The 16482-nt window shown below is 54.8% G+C and overlaps 1 protein-coding gene across 1 annotated transcript in view; it reads right to left on the bottom strand.

Moving 5' to 3' along the window:
* The window catches only part of ANTXR1 (ANTXR cell adhesion molecule 1), a 64941-nt gene that overhangs the window by 16105 nt on the left and 32354 nt on the right, over positions 1 to 16482 (bottom strand). Inside the window, exons 10-11 of the mRNA XM_044417401.1 lie at positions 8779 to 8848; positions 7791 to 7869 (exon numbers count right to left, since the gene is read on the bottom strand). Coding sequence (XP_044273336.1) covers positions 7791 to 7869; positions 8779 to 8848 — 149 coding nt within the window. The remainder of the gene's footprint in view (positions 1 to 7790; positions 7870 to 8778; positions 8849 to 16482) is intronic.

Here is a 16482-nt window from a genome sequence, read left to right as displayed (position 1 = left end):
GGAAGGGCACCAGACGGCTCAGGAACATGGCTGGTCCTCCGTGTGCTTCCTGCCACAGACACCCTGGCTGCTAGGAGGGGTCCACCCTGGCAGCCTACGCCGGTCGGTCCAGGGGATTTTTTAGCAGGAGGGGGAAGATCCTTGTCTCTCTGCCCAGCACTTGGGGTGCTGAGAGTCTCCCGGCAGAGCCAGGCAACGCCGGGAACTCCAGCCTGGCCCCTTCGGAGGGAGCCCGCTGGGGGCCGTCTGCCAAGAGGGATCCCGCCGCAGGACATGAGATCTTTGTCAGGGTATTTTAAATGCACTTGTTGTTATGCCCACTTTGGGTCCCAGGCTGGAGGGGGAGGCAGGCAAAGTGGCTTCTGTGCAGCCAGACAAATCAAAGCTGAAGTAAACGGCAAACGATTTCCAGGTGCCCCGGCCTTCCCGTTTCTTTGGCGCAGGCTGCAGAGGGAGAATGGAAAGAGAGCGCCTAGTGCCCCAAAGTTCCCTTTGGCCCACCTGGCCTCGCCGGCGCCGCCTCCTGTCCCTCAAAGGCCGAGCGCACGGATTCGTTTGGCTAATCTCAAATCCCTGAGCTCCGGAAGGGTGCTCACATCGCTCCCCTGCCAGTGGCGAATGAGAACCGTTTGTGCTCAGGTGGGGGAGGCGGGATGGGCAAAATTTCTGGCTGGCCTCCAGGCTCCGTCCCGCTTTGCACCAGTTTCCCACCCCTGGCAGATGGTTTTTCTCCTTTTAATAGCTCCGAGGGAATGCCTGTCCCAGCCAGGTTTCCTGTGACACATTTTTGCTCTCAAATTTCCATTATGGTTTTATGGGGAATCCAGCCTTGTGGAAGGTAGGGCAGCGGAGGCGAAGCCTGATGCATTAGCTAGAGCGTTAGGGCCAGAAGATGGGAGAAATCTTTTGAGAAACGCGAGGTTCTGAGTGTGGCGAGCAAATTGCCATAGTCTGTTGTGAGCACGGACCTGGTTTGGCAAAAGAAATTTGATTTCACCCCTGGGAGGAAGCCCTGCAACTTTGGTTGCAAAGTTTTTCATGCGCAGATCCAAGACACCCACCCCAATCCCTGCTTCCGGATTCCTCTTACTGGAGGTGGCAGCTGCCAAACGTACAAGTTTGGGGTGGGTGCCAAACCAGCTGAGGGAGGACCAAATCAGGCAGGCCTTGAATTGTGCGAATGACTGCAATTAACATGAACGAATTTTCTCGCACAAACAGCAGCTCCTCCTAGGGTTTCGCATAGCGCAACATGCCGCAGGGGTTACAGCCCAACACTCTGAATGTTCGAGGGGTGGCACGTGGGCACCCGGAGCGCAAACCTTGTTGCCCTGGCTGACAGACCACTCCGGACCCCCACAGCCGCCCGTGGGGTCCTGCAAAGCAGGGGGGAGTTTAATTTTCTCCTTCCCTGCTAGCGCCTTACAATACTCCCCTCTCAGAAATGCTGTTTGCATTGCTAGGGAAACACCTGTTGAGTTCCTTGAGACGCGAACGGCGGCGGTGGGGAGAGCAAAGCTTGAGCTGGTCTCAAGACTTCCCTGCGCTCGCAACTTGCATAATGCAAAAGCTGCACACGGAGGGCATGGAAGAAGAGTGGTGAGAGCGGGCCGCAAGCAGGGAAAAAGGGGATTCTGGTGCAGAGCCCTGAGGAGGCCGGGAAAGGGATTCGGCCCCTGGAGAAGGCCTGTGCTTCTGCTGAGGCGGCTGCCGCACTCTGGCGTTGCGTCTCCGGGGTCCCTCCTGCTTGCTTTCAAATGCCACGGCATTTCCCTGCGGCCAGCAGGCATTTCCCTGGGGCCAGTGCTCGGCACAGCCCAGCCCAGTTTCTGCCCACCCGTCTGTGAAACACACTCTTTAACTGCCAAGCCTCCGCTAGCTGATTTCAGTCGAGAACCTGCAAAGAGCCAGGGCGGTTTTAACGAAAAATTAAACAACTTCACCGGTGCACGCCCTCCAGTCAGGAAAAAGAGGGTCTCTAGGTTACTACACTTTTCCTAAACATTCTGAGCAACGGAACGCAGAGGAGACCCTGAGCTGCAGCGCAGTGCCACCCCTGTCCGCTTGCATCGAGATGCCGCTCAGCTCGTTTGCTCGCTCGCTCGTTCCTTCACTCACTCACTCATTCTTCTCTTGCTCTGTCAGGCGGGACGCGCTCCGCGTTGCTCAGGGAGGGCCGTGGCTCATGGGCTTGTGCGCGAAGCAACTGGGGGCAGGAATGTGTGTGTGGCGGCGGCCAGTCCCCGCACCAGCGTGGCCCCCAGATCCAGACCCGGGGCCAACCTTTCCTCTGTTCCGAGCCAGACGGGGCAGCTTCTGCTACCTGTGTGCGTCTCCCAGACTGGGGTCTCTTTCCACCCGCAAGGAAGTGGGGCTGGTGCTTGGATGGAAGGCCTCCCAGTGGGCCAGCAACCGAGACCCCTGGTGATGGGGCCTCGGGAGGGCCTGCACCGCCCACGACCCGGGCACCCTGGGGCTTGAGAGAGAGCAGGGGGAGGAAGCCAAGGAGGGAGAGGAGGAAAAAGACCCAGGCCAGTCCCAGCTGGCTGTCAGATGCTGCTCAAAAGAGAATGCCAACGTTGGCGCGTTCAGCTGCATTTCCCGCACGGGGCGAGAAGGGAACGGATTGCCCTGGAAGCCGCCTACGCAGGGCTCTTCCGCGCTCACACGCAGCCGCTGCAGCCGGGCGGAAAGAGCGGGGGCCCGGCCGGCATGGAGGATGGCCCCGCTAGTGCCACCCAAGGAGCGCGGGGAGGCAGAATCAGGGAAGGTCCCCTGCTGTTCAAAGCAGTCGGGAAAGGTGAGGAGCGCCCCATCCCCAGGGGTGGAAGCAGTTAGCTTGTTTATTAGATTTATATCCCGTCTGTTTTCCCCTTTAAAGAACGCAAGGCGACTTTCCTCATTCCTCTCCTGCTCTCCATCTTATCCCCACAACAACAACCCTGTGAGGTAGGCAGGGCTGAGAATCTGGGACTGCCCCAAAGTCACCCACTTAGCTCCATGGCTGAGCGGGGACCCGAACCCGGATCTCCTGAGTCCCAGGCCCGCGCTCTTAACCACTACGCTAAGTGGCCCACCTAGTTGCAGTGAGCTTCGCTTATGAAGCCAGAAACACGGGCTGTGCTTGATATGTTTCTCCTACACCAGCCTTTCCTCAAACACTCTTTTTCAGCCCTCTAATTCTGATTTTTTTTTACATGGAAGTTCTAAAATTAGTTATGTCTGAAACAGGGAACTGCTGTTAATGCCAGCTAATTAAGTGAGGTCTTACACAGGGCTAAAATGACGGTTTTTGCTGCACCCTTGTATAAATTATATTCCTGCCAAAAAAGGTAATTCTTCATGCAGCTAATGAAGTGGCTTCTACTTAGGGATGGATTAATCTGTCAAGTTTAATTCCACCCAGTTTCCCATTTTTCCAACATTTAAGTCTGTTCTATCCTATTTCCAAATCAGTTTGCCATTTTTTCCTATAAACTGTGCATGAGAATTTGGGCGTATTTTGTGTACACTCTTGTGAATAAATACATCTTGTCTATCCTTTCCAAATATATACATTTCCTTAAACTATTTTCCCCAATGTAATCTATTTTGGGTGCGCCTTTCTTCCATTTATGCACCTTAGTGCTCATCTTTTTAAGTTGTGGTGCACATCTCAAGCATTCGGAAAAATGCAAATATCATTATATAATTGCACCCTGGCTCATGAGCAAGGTCATAAAGATAAACTGCAGGTGAGAAAGGAGGAAAGGCTGAGCTTTTCAAAACAGGTAGAGAACAACAGAGTTCCTCTGAACTCACGGGTGGCGCTCTGGATCCCTCAACAACTGCTCGGAGCTGCCTCCGCATAGGGCCACTAGAAAACCACAGTTTGCTGCATGGATCCCCGAGAAAAGACCCAAATGGCCACTGTGTGATTGCGTTCTCACCCCAGGGATTCTCAGCAACACCCAAAATCGGCTCTGCAGCCCCAGGCAACTTCTAACCTGGGGTGGGCCACTTGTGGTCCTCCAGAAGCTTTTGACTACAACACCCATGATCCCTCCCCAGTTGGCTCTGCCGACTAAGGCTGATGGGAGTTGCAGGCCAACACACTAGAGGCATGCAGGTTGCCTGCCTCTGAGTCTGCACAACAGCTCTGATGTTCAGTCCATCGCAAAGCAGAGCTCTTCAAGAGCTCAAGTGTTTGCTTACTATTTTTTGACATTTTAACTGGTCTGCCTGTCTAGTACCTCTGCCTCCAACATCCATGGAGCCAACAGCCTTCCTCGGACGCTGCAGGAAGGGAAGGTCTACTCATGAGCTGGAAGGGTGTGAGACGGTTCGGCCCTACTATGCCAAAAGCCAACTGATGCCCTCCTAGCTAATGGGAAAGTCTGACGGACCAAACTCCCGCCAGCTGCAAAAACAGCCCAAATGACAGCAAAGAAAAATTCACTGGGTTCCTCCAGGGACAAAGACCCTCCACTGGAACTGTGGGGAACCCACATGGCAATTTTAGCTGTTGCCAACCTGCCCACGGAGGCAAATTACCCCCCTAAGCTGACTTCACCACCGTCCGATTCCAAGGCTTTTCAAAATAGCAATCGCAGCTACTTTGGGCAGGCCAGCTCAGGTGAACGAGCAGCGCCTGGAGCCCTGAAGCCTTGCGGCATAATTGAAGCCCTCGGCAGATGGGAGCAAAGCGTTCATTATCTAGCTGTTGTTGCCAGTCGCAAAGTCGCGTCCGACCCATTGCGACCCCATGGACAACACTCCTCCAGGCCTTCCCGCCCTCCACCATCCCCTGGAGTTCACTCAAGCTCACACCCACTGCCCCAGTGACTCCATCCAGCCACCTCATCCTCTGCCGTCCCCTCCTTCATTTGCCATCTATTGTTCCCGGCATTAGGCTCTTCTCCAGGGAGTCCTTCCTTCTCATTCGGTGGCCAAAGTACTTGTTTTCATCTTCAGCATCTGGCCTTCTAAAGAGCAGTCAGGGCTGATCTCCTCTAGGACTGACCGGTTTGATCGCCTTGCGGTCCAAGGGACTCGCAGGAGAATCCTCCAGCACCACCATTCAAAGGCCTCAATCCTTTGGCGCTCAGCCTTCCTTATGGTCCAGCTTTCACAGCCATACATTGCAACTGGGAAAACCATAGCCCTGACTATACGCACTTTTGTTGGCGGGGTGATGCCTCTGCTTTTTAGTATGCTGTCTAGATTTGCCATAGCTTTCCTCCCCAGGAGCAGGCATCTTTTAATTTCTGGGCTGCAGTCCCCATCTGCGGTGATCTTGGAGCCCAGGAAAATATAATCTGTCACTACCTCCATTTCTTCCCCATCTATTTGCCAGGAAGTGAGAGGACCGAATGCCATGAGCTTAGTTTTCTTAATGCTGAGTTACCTAGCGAGTTTTGTTCATAAAAAGGAAGGAGGTGCTGTGTTTTTAAGGCTAGCCTGTAAGGAATGTTAAACTCTTACTTTTGAAGGGAAGATTTTCTGTGAGACCAAGGACATGGCTAATCAAGCAGAGGAAGTCTATGGTGCATTTACAATGCTTTCAAAAAGCAAGGGGGGAGCAGCTCCGTGGAAGCCGCATACTTGCAGCAAGGCAAAGCTCCCCAGCCTATTTCTCTGGATCCCTTTCCCAACAGAAGGGCGGCGCAGGCATTCACTTTCTCCAGCCCTGCGGCGCTCGTGTTCGGGGACTGCAGCGCCACAGTGCAGCCGCGGGAGCTTTATATCACTTGCCCTCATTCTAGAATCCACATCACAACGAGAAACAATCGTGCTGGCAAGATGCACAAGAGGACATGAGATGAGCCCTGCCAAGGCGAAGCCTTCGGGATTAATCTGGCTGCTCTTTCTGGGCGAAGCAATGCTGATCCAAAGGGAAGCTTGGCTCGGTTAGCGCTCCACCACGACAGCTCGCCAAACTTTCGTGCGCAGGAATTTCACTTCCTTGGCCAGAACCTAGGAAACCTTCTGCGTGAATGCAGGCAAGGACTGCACACGTGGACACCCAAAGTGTGCGTCTCATTCGCGCCCTCCACCTTCTCATCCTACCCCAGCCCCTGCCAGCCACGTCCGGCTGCTCTCCGGGGACGGAGATGAGGACTCTGAGGGGAAGGCGACACCCCATGGCCCCAGGGCCTGCTCTGTCCCGGTGCTCAGTCAAGCCTGCACACAATTTCTGCTTTGAAAGGTGGCCATGATATGCCCGTTTTAAAGGCAGGGAGATGAGAGGGGAGGCCTGGATTTTGCGCAAATCTGGAGTCAACGCAGATAATGCAGGTGGGCTCCCTGAATTTCAGGGGGCACCGCAGTGCTTCTCATATTAATTCCACTAAAAGAGCGACAAGAAGAACAAACACGGATCCATGAGTCAGCCTGGTTTACACACATTGTGGTTTCTGCAAATTGTGCTGAGGTTTTGCAGCGCTGGGCTTCAAATTTGTGCAAATCCTCTGACTTGGCAGAACCCTTCCCTGTCCCAGCTTGGCCTGCTTTGGCTGCCTGGCTGGCTATCAGCTGGAAGGTCGTCGAGCACAGCTGGAACTCATTTCTAACATTACAGGTGCGCACTTACTCCCATGGGAGATGGCCTCCAGAGAAAGCCCCCTTCGTGCTACCGATCAAAAACCATTCCCTTCTAAGCAGATTTTTTTCTGCAGCGCAAAAAAAGTGGAAGCAGTGACAAGAAAACGGGGGAACATTACAAAGGGAGGATACATCCTATATACTTTTGTTAATGGGGCAGGGTGATTACGTAATAGAACCCCCAAGTTGAAGCATCCCTACTGTTTCTCTACTTATTAGATTCATATCCTGCCCTTTTCTTTTTCTGTTAAAGAACTCAAAGCAGCTTACATCCTTCTCCTCCTCTCAGTCTCAGCCCCATAACAATGACCCTGTGAGGTGGGCCGGGCTGAGAGTCCGGGACTGGTCCTAAGCCCGCCAGTGGTCTCCCTGGCTGAGTGGGGACTTGGACCCAGGTCGCCTGAGTCCCAGACCCGTGCCCTTAACCGCTGCACCACACTGGCCCCGTTTATTTAATCTCAAGAGCATCCACCTTTGGGCAGTTCACAACAACATGCTTCCTGTGAGGATACGGGTGTTACGAATCCGCCACGGTCCTGCCCTGTGCCTGCTGAGACGGGAAGTGGGCTCCTAACCCCCTTCGCAAGAACACAGGCATACTTTTTTGTCTGCACTTCCCCCAACACGCCCGTCTGCCGTGTGCCTCTTCCATGCACAGTGCTTAAATGCATACATGCCACCAAAGGCATTTTATTTGCCCACGAATCCCTTCGCAAGCGAGGACAGGCATGGCCTTTGCCTCCAGACCCTGCATTCAGGTCCAGGAGGTGTGAAGTAGGTAGATTCTGGTCAAAAATGGCCCCTAAAAGGTTGCAGCCCAGAAGGACTGTACTGAATAAGGAAAGGACCAAACCGCGAGCGCTCTGCGCTTCGCGGACATCGTCCCCCCGCCCCCCCCCCCATGATGCAGGTGTGCGAGACGCCCGGGGCATCTTTGCTTCGGCTGTTCTCTGAACGTCTGGCGGCAGGACCCAGGTGTTCTATTTACGGCCTCCGTTCAGAGGAGAAACAGCGTTGCTTTCAAGAGAGGTTCAGCACACGCTCCCTAAATAAAGCTGGGGCTGACAGGTTTGTCTGGGCAGCCCTGGGGGACCCGCATGGTAAAATTAAGGGGCAACGTTTCTCAGCCAGCGGGGGGAATGGCCCCCAACGCCGGCCACCCCCATGGGCATCAGTCCGAAAGACAGTTTGCGGAGCCAGGATCTTACACAGTGGGTGCTGGAGATGATGACGGAGCTGGAGATGAAGCTCAGGCCGTCGTTCATGCTGACCTGGAGGGCGGCTTCCCTAGGAGAGGGAGGAGAGGCGTCAAGTCACAGAGCCGACGGGGAAGGACCTGCCAGCCCAGCACTTCTGCAACAGCCCTGCTGGAGCAGGAGGGCTACAGGGGGCACCAGGGGCACGGCGTGTCGGCATCGTGACCCAGGAAGGCGGGGGCACGTGAGCCAGTGAGCACAGCTTCCTTGCTCCGGCAGGGGAAGCAGGAAGGCGTGCGGGGCGCTGGATGCAGCCGACAAACAAGATGCGCGGAAGACAGGCAGGCGCCGGAGTTGTGCTGTGGTTCTGGAGCAAGGGAGGGGACCTTCTGGACCCTGGGGGTCCCCCAGGGCCCGCAGCTTGTCCTCCAGCCCCACGCCCCCCCGCTCAGGTGGGGAAAGTCCCTGTGCACTGGCTGCTTCCTCCTCTCCGCTGCATCTGGGCATTCAACCCTCCCCTCGTCCGTTTCCAAAAGCCTCGCTGTCTGGCCTTATTGCAGGAAAATCGATGCTGTGGACGCTTCTGACCCAGTGCTGGGGACGGGAAACGGTGGGGGGCTTGGCTCCGATCCTGCATCCGAGAGGAGAAGGATCTGTGCAAACTACCCGCCCGCCGGAGGGCCTCCCTGCCCCAGGCTGGGGCTGCTCCGGATCCTTGGGGGCTCCCAAGCACGGGCATTGCGAGCAACCCACTGGTACAGATTCACGGAAGCCCCGCAGGCATGAACTGTGGCTGGAGTTGGAGCCGAGCCAGGGCAAAAGCAGGAGACAGAGACAGTTCGGGAGATTTGGACGAGCACAAGGACCTTGAGAGAATGATCCCTGCCACCAAATCGCCGAGGGCAGCTGTACCAAGACAAACTGTGACGAAAACAACACCCAGTGAGAGCAAAAATACAGGAAGTTGCTGCATCCAACAGCCGCACTCATGGCAACTTACATGCCAGCTTCTTGCAGCACAGGTGCCGGGCAGAGCAGGTAGGTGTCTTCAACCACGAAAGGTTTCTCATCTGGAAAGAAAAGCAGAAGCATTTTATTTATCGAAGTATTTTTATCCCGCTCTTCATGAGAGTTCAGGATGACAAGGCTGAGCAGGTGCACTGCCAGCTGGGAAAAGCGGGCCGGTGGCAAGCACGGCAAAGCGGCTCCTGGTCTCTGTTTCACGACACACATCTTTAAACTGCTCCGCAAAAGTCCCCTTGCTGCCTGCCCCGAATTGTGCGTTATGTGCCATCAGGTCGTCCCCAACTCATGGCGATCCTATGAATCAAGACCCCCAAAACGTCCTGTCCAGGACAGCTCCAGGCAGTCCTCCCAAGCTCAAGGCTGTGGCTTGCTTTATGGGTTCAGTCCATCTCCTACTGACCCTTTATTTATTTATTCATTTTTATTTATATCCTGCCTTTGTCCAACAAAGGGCTCAAGGCAGCTTGCATCTCCTCCTCCATCTTCTCCCCACAACAACAACCCTGTGAGGCAGGCTGGGCTGAGAGGCTGTGACTGGCCCAAAGTCATGCAGTGGGCTCCATGGCTGAGCGGGGACTCGAACCCAGGTCGTCTGAGCCCCAGCCCCATGCTCTTCACCACGACGCCACACTGGACCCTTCCCTTCATCTTGAATTACGTAGAGACTAGGAGTAACAGAACAAAGCGCAAGCTAAGCCGGCAGATCCAGAACACAAAGCCTGGGGGAACAGTGGTTAATTTAACCCTGTGCTTTACCTCGGGGCCCTGCACTGAGCGGGGGCTGGCCCTGCGGGACTTGCAGCCCCTTCCCAACTCTACCATTCCACTTCCTAGAAGGCCAGCTGAAGCCTGAAACGAAAGGTCCTTCATTTCTCTGTGAGAGCAACTGGGACTGTGGTCGCGGCTGGTGTGGCTGCTCATGAGAGAAGATCCTGGGCAGGACTTTGCCGGAGGAGCCGCGCAGGGGCAGGCGCTTGACCGGGAGATGCTGTTCCCCTGGACAATCACCAAGTCCGCTGGGGTCTCAAGGACAAAAGCGGGCCGGTGAAGGGTGCCCGGAAACCAACCAAGGGGCAGCACAAATGCTCTGCAGCAGCTCAGACACGGTCTTCCACGTGGGTGGGAAGGTGGCCGCCTGCTTTCAGGGTCAGCTGCAGCAGAAGACGAAGTAGATTTGCATCGAGCTCTGCGGCTCCCTGGCCTCCCACAGCCGTTCACGACAAAGCCAAGAAGGTGGCCAGGAGTTCTTGCTCATGTGTACATGCAATCAACATGTGCACATGTGAAACAAGCTACAAGGATTTGTGTTGTCCTTTTACCAAAGACATGCACTATTTTCCCTATTTCACGGACTACATTCATAACAGAAAAATCTATTAAAGGACTATCAAATGAAAGGAAACACAGGTCCTTTTGCACAATTGCAGAAAAGCACAAACGACACACCAAAGCTGATCCCATTTCCACTCATCCCAGGGCAACGGGGGGGGGGGGGGGCACACATTCCCGATTTAAAGGGGTGAGGACACAAAGCAGGATTTTGCCACTGGCGTTAGCCTTTTTCCGTCTCAATTTTCCTCCAAGCGGCTCTGGGCCGCAAAGGCTCTCCTCTCTCCAGCTTCTGCTCTCGGCAGCCCCGGAAGGTCAGACCAGGGCTAGCTTGGGCAAGATCGGCCCAGTGATTTCCGCAGCTGGGCATGGGTTGGTGCCCTCTCCTTGCCAGCCCATCCAATTCGCCAGCCGCTCACCGGGCCGTGTGGCTGGCAGCTTCCGAGGCAGCTGCTCCTCCTGCTGCGTTTTGTCTGCTCCTGTTGGAGCGGTGGCCCCCTGGCACCCCCCGCCTCCAGCTGCCCCGTAATTGCCCTGGCGCGGCTCAGCTCGGCCACTCTGGCTTGGACGCCTCGCAGAAACCAGGCTGGGCTCGGGAATGACGTGTGCTTCCCCTGGGCTGGCCAGACAGCGGATGCCGCAGGAATTCCCCCTCGGAAGGCTCCTGCCAAGCCAGCCCAACCAGTGCGAAATGGGTCAGCACCCGTCCCCCACTCCGGAGTGCTCCCGAGCAACAGGGTGGGCTCTCCCTGGACAACCCCTGGCCACACTTCCCGGGGGCTTCACTTTAATTAAGCCTGGGAGCCTCCGTCACAGTCACTTGCTTGGCTCCTTGGGAGGAGACAGAGCCTTAACATGGGAAGCCTGGAAGCCCTTCTCCTCCTCTGCCACCCAAAACGGATGGTTCGGCCGCCCTCTCGGGGGTCATGCGCTTATATGGGAACGTGTAGGGCAGATCTGTCCTGCCTGGGGAAGATGGGAAGCGCAGTCCAGTGCATCTGGAGGGCACGGGGCCGTGGCAATGTCCAGATCCCAGGCCCAAGGTGAAGTGGGAGAGAGCGGGCTGCCAGCTCGGCCTTTACACGTGGACACAACCACGTCTGGATTCACCCTCCCGATTCTTTCCTCGCCCAGTTCAGCCCTTTCCCTTCATCCTTCCAGGCTTTTCAAGGCATGGAGGGGAGGCGGAGGCCACATGGACGCACGAGTAGCCCCGATAATGGGAAAATTCAGCACATGGTCTGGGGAACAGAATTCCGCCAGCCACCTCGCTGGGTGCGGATCCATCCCCCCAGCCAAGGACTGGCGAGGCAGATCAGCTCAGGCCAGAGGCCAGGGGTGGCTGGAGCGGGGCCCTGCACCCGACGAGTAGCACCCCAATGCTACGGCTCCATCATGCCTCGAGCTGGGTGCGGGGCCTTGTGCTGGGTTCTTGGCAATGCTTAGACTGGAAGGGCGTTCAGCCAAACGTGGGAAGACGCACGGCAAAGGTGTGAGGACGCAGCAGGGAAGGGGGGCCGGGCAGACACCCACGGCCCTGTCCTCCCTGCAGGGATTCTGAGGACAGACAGAGGCAGGGTAAAGGCCCAGGGCCCAAGATGCGGCCGTTTCCCCTGCAGCCTCCAAGCCCTCGGGCGAGGCGCTCCGCCTCGTTCTCCCGGAGCAATGCAATGCGCATTACTCCCGCTTGAGACCACACACAAGAGGACATGCGTGTCTTCGCCATCTGTGCACCACAGCAGCACCGAAAGCTTGCTCCCACCCGGGGGGGGGGGGGGGCGGATGGTATCGTCCCCGGTGCCTGCAGCTCGATCAGGAGAACAGCAAGAAGGAATTTCGTTGCCTCTGGGGTACTGGTTCGGGGGACGTGAAAGGTTGCGGGGAGCGGCCGAGGAGACGGTGTTATTCTGCCCAACAGCAGGGCCAACCCCGCGAGAACTTCCGGGACCAGCCTTCCATCCAAGGCACCAAGGACAACAGCCTCCAGGCCCCCTTTTGGAGGGCGCATTTCTCGTTGCAAAAGGCTTGTCAGCTGGCATTGCTTTTAAGCAACTGTCGCAGTGAAACTCTGGCACTCTTTGCAACCTTGGGCTGAACAAGAGGGTTTGTAATCTTTCTAACCTTTTGGCCTTGGCAATTTTGTTGGATGTTTTTTAGAGAATCCAGAAGAGCAGCGTTAATCTCACTACAGTCCAGAAGTCTGCTTTTCATTTCCTTTGCGTTAGTCCTACACGGGCTTTCTTTAGAGCCAGTATTTGTGTTGCTCAATGTGATTATGCAGAAACCCAAAGCATCTTGCAGTAAACAGATGAAGACCAGCTGGGCTGCACTCTGGCCTTGCCTGGTGCCTCCTCAAGACAAGAGCATCTGCCTGTTAGCAAAGTGCCCCCAGCCTGTGCTTCATCTCAGAAAGCCTCGGGGGGAGATAATGCCTCCTGCTCACTCGTGCAGCCACCTTCTTCCTTTTCTTCATCTGCAGAAATTTTCCTAGTAAACTTATAAATAATGCTAACACTTAGCACAGCTGTGCAAGCAAGTTACTAGTCCACAAGTGGGGAGAGGGGAACGCATCTGAATTTTTGCAGAAATTCCCTGCCTGGTTGCCTGGAAAGAGCACGGGTGCGCAGTAGAAGGGGAAACGCAACGGATGCGTGAATGTGCCGTCTTCAAACAGGAGAGGCCTTGGAGCAAAGGTCCTGCGGATAAGTGAGATTTTCCTCTCCCTGTGTGAGGCGCACTTGCAGCATCTGGTCTGGAGGCATCCTTGTCAATCCACAAAATTAGAACCAAACGAAACAATGCCCAGAAGTGCCAAGACGGCAGTGGTGGGTTAGAAATAGGCACGTGGCGTGCGAGAGTGGGGAAGCGGCTTGTGGGAAGGGTCCTGCGGACAGGGTGCCGCGAGGAGGGGCCACCCCGACCACGGGGGGGAACCTCGTGGTGGGACCAGCAAGCCCATAGGCTGCTCCAGGGTGACTCTCTCTAGATCCCTCTGCATCATCTTTGGCTGTTCTCATGACTCATTATGGGTTTTGTTGATCTTGTATAAACAGCATGAACTCGGCTGGCTGAGCAGCAGTGCAAATGTTTAAAATGCAGAAATAAGATCTCTGTTCTGCATGAAATGAGGGGGTGGTTCGCAAGTGGCCCCCTCTGTTCATTACTGTGTGGTCCACAGCCTTCCTCAGCTTGCTGCTGTCTAGAGATGTTAGACTACAGCTCCTATCAGTCACAGGTGCCACAGGGGCAGACAGTGAAGCAAGCTGATGGCAGCAGGTTGCAGTCCAACTCTCAGATGGGTGCCAGTCTGCGGAAAGAGCTCCATAGCATGGAAACCAAGTCTGAGGGAGGCCAGCAGCCCGAGAATCCACCTGCTGCGCCAGGACTTGGAATCTCAGCGCTTTTTCACCATACAACCTCTAGGTGGCACTGTGCTATAGCAGAACAGCACCAATGCAGGCAGCACTTTCTTTTGTGCTCACAATACATGAGAAGCTCACCAGAAGTGCTGAAATCACAGAAAGAGCCCGTAAACAACGGTGAGGAGGGAATGAGGAGTGCACAACAATCCGTGCCCTTTGTGGAAATACTCCCAGTCAATGAATCTCCTTGGCTAAGATTTCAATAAGTTGGTCTCATTTATCAGATGTGATGACTCAGGATCTTGTGCTTCCACTTTCAGAGAATATTTCCTAACTTGGCTGTTTGTCTTCTGCACGAAATGTGCTCTTCCTCTGCACTCCAGTAGCAGGGGGCGGGGGGAGACACCTTTTGTTCGGTAAATGCCTTTGCTTCATCACAAACATTGACTCTCCCCCGCCCCGTGCCGTGCTACAAAAAAAGAACAGTTTGTATACTTCTCCCTGACCCCTTCCTGGAAAATATTGTGCAACGAACACATGCCTCGGAATCCAGGAGACTGGATTTAAAAAATGGCTGAGAGCAGGATTAGGGAAGGACAAAGCTGGCCCTGAAGCTGGGGGATTCGGGCTCCCTCCAGCCCATTTCAGCCCCAGTTAACCCCAGACTTCCTGCGGAAAACCTGAGGCAGGAAGACCAACGGGCCTTGAAATGGGCTGGAGAGCTAGAAACCATAAACTGAAGTTCAGCACTGCCAGCAGGGCTGCAGAAGCGTCCGTTATTTTTCCCTCCTAAAGTAAAAACAGCATGAGAACTGGAGAAAATGCCCCATTTATTGATTTATTAGATTTCTATCCCACCTTTTTCTTTTTTAAAGAACTCAGAGCAGCTGGCATCGTTCGCCTCCTCCTCCTCCATCTTATCCCCGCAGCAACAACCCCGTGAGGCAGGCTGGGCTGAGTCTGTGACTGGCCCAATTCCGATTATGCAGGTGGCTCTCTGGCTGAGCAGGGCCTGAGCCCCCATCAAGTTTGGTCAAGGGCAGAGACAGGCCAGAGCTGGGGGGGGGGGGTCCGGCTGAAGGACAAGCACTCTGCAGAGTCCGTCATGAATGGTCCTCCTGACCCCAGACTCCCAAACTAATGTGCCAAATGAGACATAAATAATCCTCCGGTTTTTGTGTTTTGATGCAAGTCTCAGCTCAAAAACAAAAGCATTTCCACGAGTGTGTTTTGAAATGCAGCTTTGGGTGGAACTTCATTCGTTACGTGCACCAGCGGGGTTTCCTGCAGGTTTATTTGACATAAAACCACCGGTTTGCAGAGGAATGCACGCAAGCCCAGCGGACAGGCCGCCCCAGCATCCCCGGCCTGGCTGCCGAGCATAAGAATCTAAGAACCCAGAGAGCCAGTGTGGCCGGTGGTGAAGAGCGAGGGACTGGGACTCAGGCGATCCGGGTTCGAGTCCCCGCTCAGCCACGGAGCCCACTGGGTGACTCTGGGCCAGTCACAGACACTCAGCCCAGCCTCCCTCACAGGGTTGTTGTTGTGGGGAGAAGATGGAGGAGGAGAATGATGTAAGCTGCCTTGTCCCCTTCGTTGGAAAAAGGCAGGATATAAATCGATAAATAAATAGATAAACCCCAGAAGAGCCCACTGGGATCAGGCCCTGCGTCCCCCAGGCATGACCCTCATCGCATCCAGCCCCTCGCCACTGGCCCTGACCCCCAGCCAGGAGCCGTCAACAGCCTCTCCCCCTGTGTCCACCCCTTTGAAGCCCCCAACTTGGTGGCCACCACTGCACTTTGTGCATGCTTGTGTCAACCCTCTACGGCAAGCTGGATTTCTGCATGATTTATGGTGCTTGTTCGCCTGGGGGAGAAGGCGCTTAAACCTCGCCTGCTCCCACAAGGCTCAGCTCGACGGCTGGTTTTTCTTTCCGCACTTCCATCCATTGGAGCCATTTGTGCGTCGAATCTTTCCATTTCATCGGCTCCCTTTGCAGTAGATCTTCCATCCCCAGAATGAGGCAAGTGGCCGACGAAGGATACCTTGGAACTCACCATCCCGAAATGTTTGCTTACTCTGGCCCAGATATTTTTCCGACTGTAGCTGCAGCAGCAGCATGGAATCTTCCTTTCAACAAAAGAGCCCCTTTCTAAAAACTGAAACTCATTTTGTGGGGAAGCAAGAATGCAGGGGGAGAGACTGAGACAGAGACGCTGATGCATTCTCCGAGCCAGAAAAATTGCCTGCTGGAGAGCCCAACAAATGAGAAATGAGTTTGCACTAATGCTGTAATGAAAACCCTGCTGAAATTATGCATAATATCCAAGCTTTGCATAGCAGCATCATGTACACCCAAAGGAGCCAAGCCTCTTCTGGCAGATTTTGCTGGATGGTCGAGGGTGCAGGGCGCAGGCAATAATATAAACAGCTGTGTCACGGGGTTAGCAATTTGCACCAACAGTGAAAAGGCAGGGGGGAAGGTTTGCTCCAGCCGATTTGTACGCCGTGCTTAAGTTTTTAAACGGACAGCATCTGCTTTGTCTTCAGCAAAGCTTTGGAGGCAACTCTGCAGGAAAGAAAAGTGAAGGGCCCAGTTCTGACAGGCCACTGCTGTGGAAATGGAGTAATTAATGGGCCCGTGTCAAGCCAGGCTGTTTCCTTGTCGGGAGCAATTCTGTCACTTGGTCCAGCAATATTCAGTATCTTTATCGATACATACGAGGAATTATGGAGCTGGAAGCTTCGGGCAGAGTGGAAGGGAGGTGGATCAGGTCTCCCAGTCCATTTCTTGATGATTTGCTATAGATTATAAGGGGTTCCAAGCTCCAGATGTTTAACATCATTTTGGTTTAAATTACACTGCTAGGATACTTGGCCTGTAGCAACTTGGACGCAAGATTTGCACCGGTGCGTCATGGACCGCTCACGGCATTCAGTAGGAAACAGACTCCGTTGCCCTGAACTTCTGGTTGGTGCCCCGT

The sequence above is a fragment of the Varanus komodoensis genome, unplaced genomic scaffold (genome assembly GCF_004798865.1).
Source record: "Varanus komodoensis strain SLA01 unplaced genomic scaffold, ASM479886v1 scaffold88, whole genome shotgun sequence".
NCBI classification, from domain to species: Eukaryota; Metazoa; Chordata; class Lepidosauria; order Squamata; family Varanidae; genus Varanus; species Varanus komodoensis.
The sequence above is the reverse complement of the archived record's forward strand: the minus strand, read 5'-3'. Positions and strand labels throughout refer to the sequence as shown.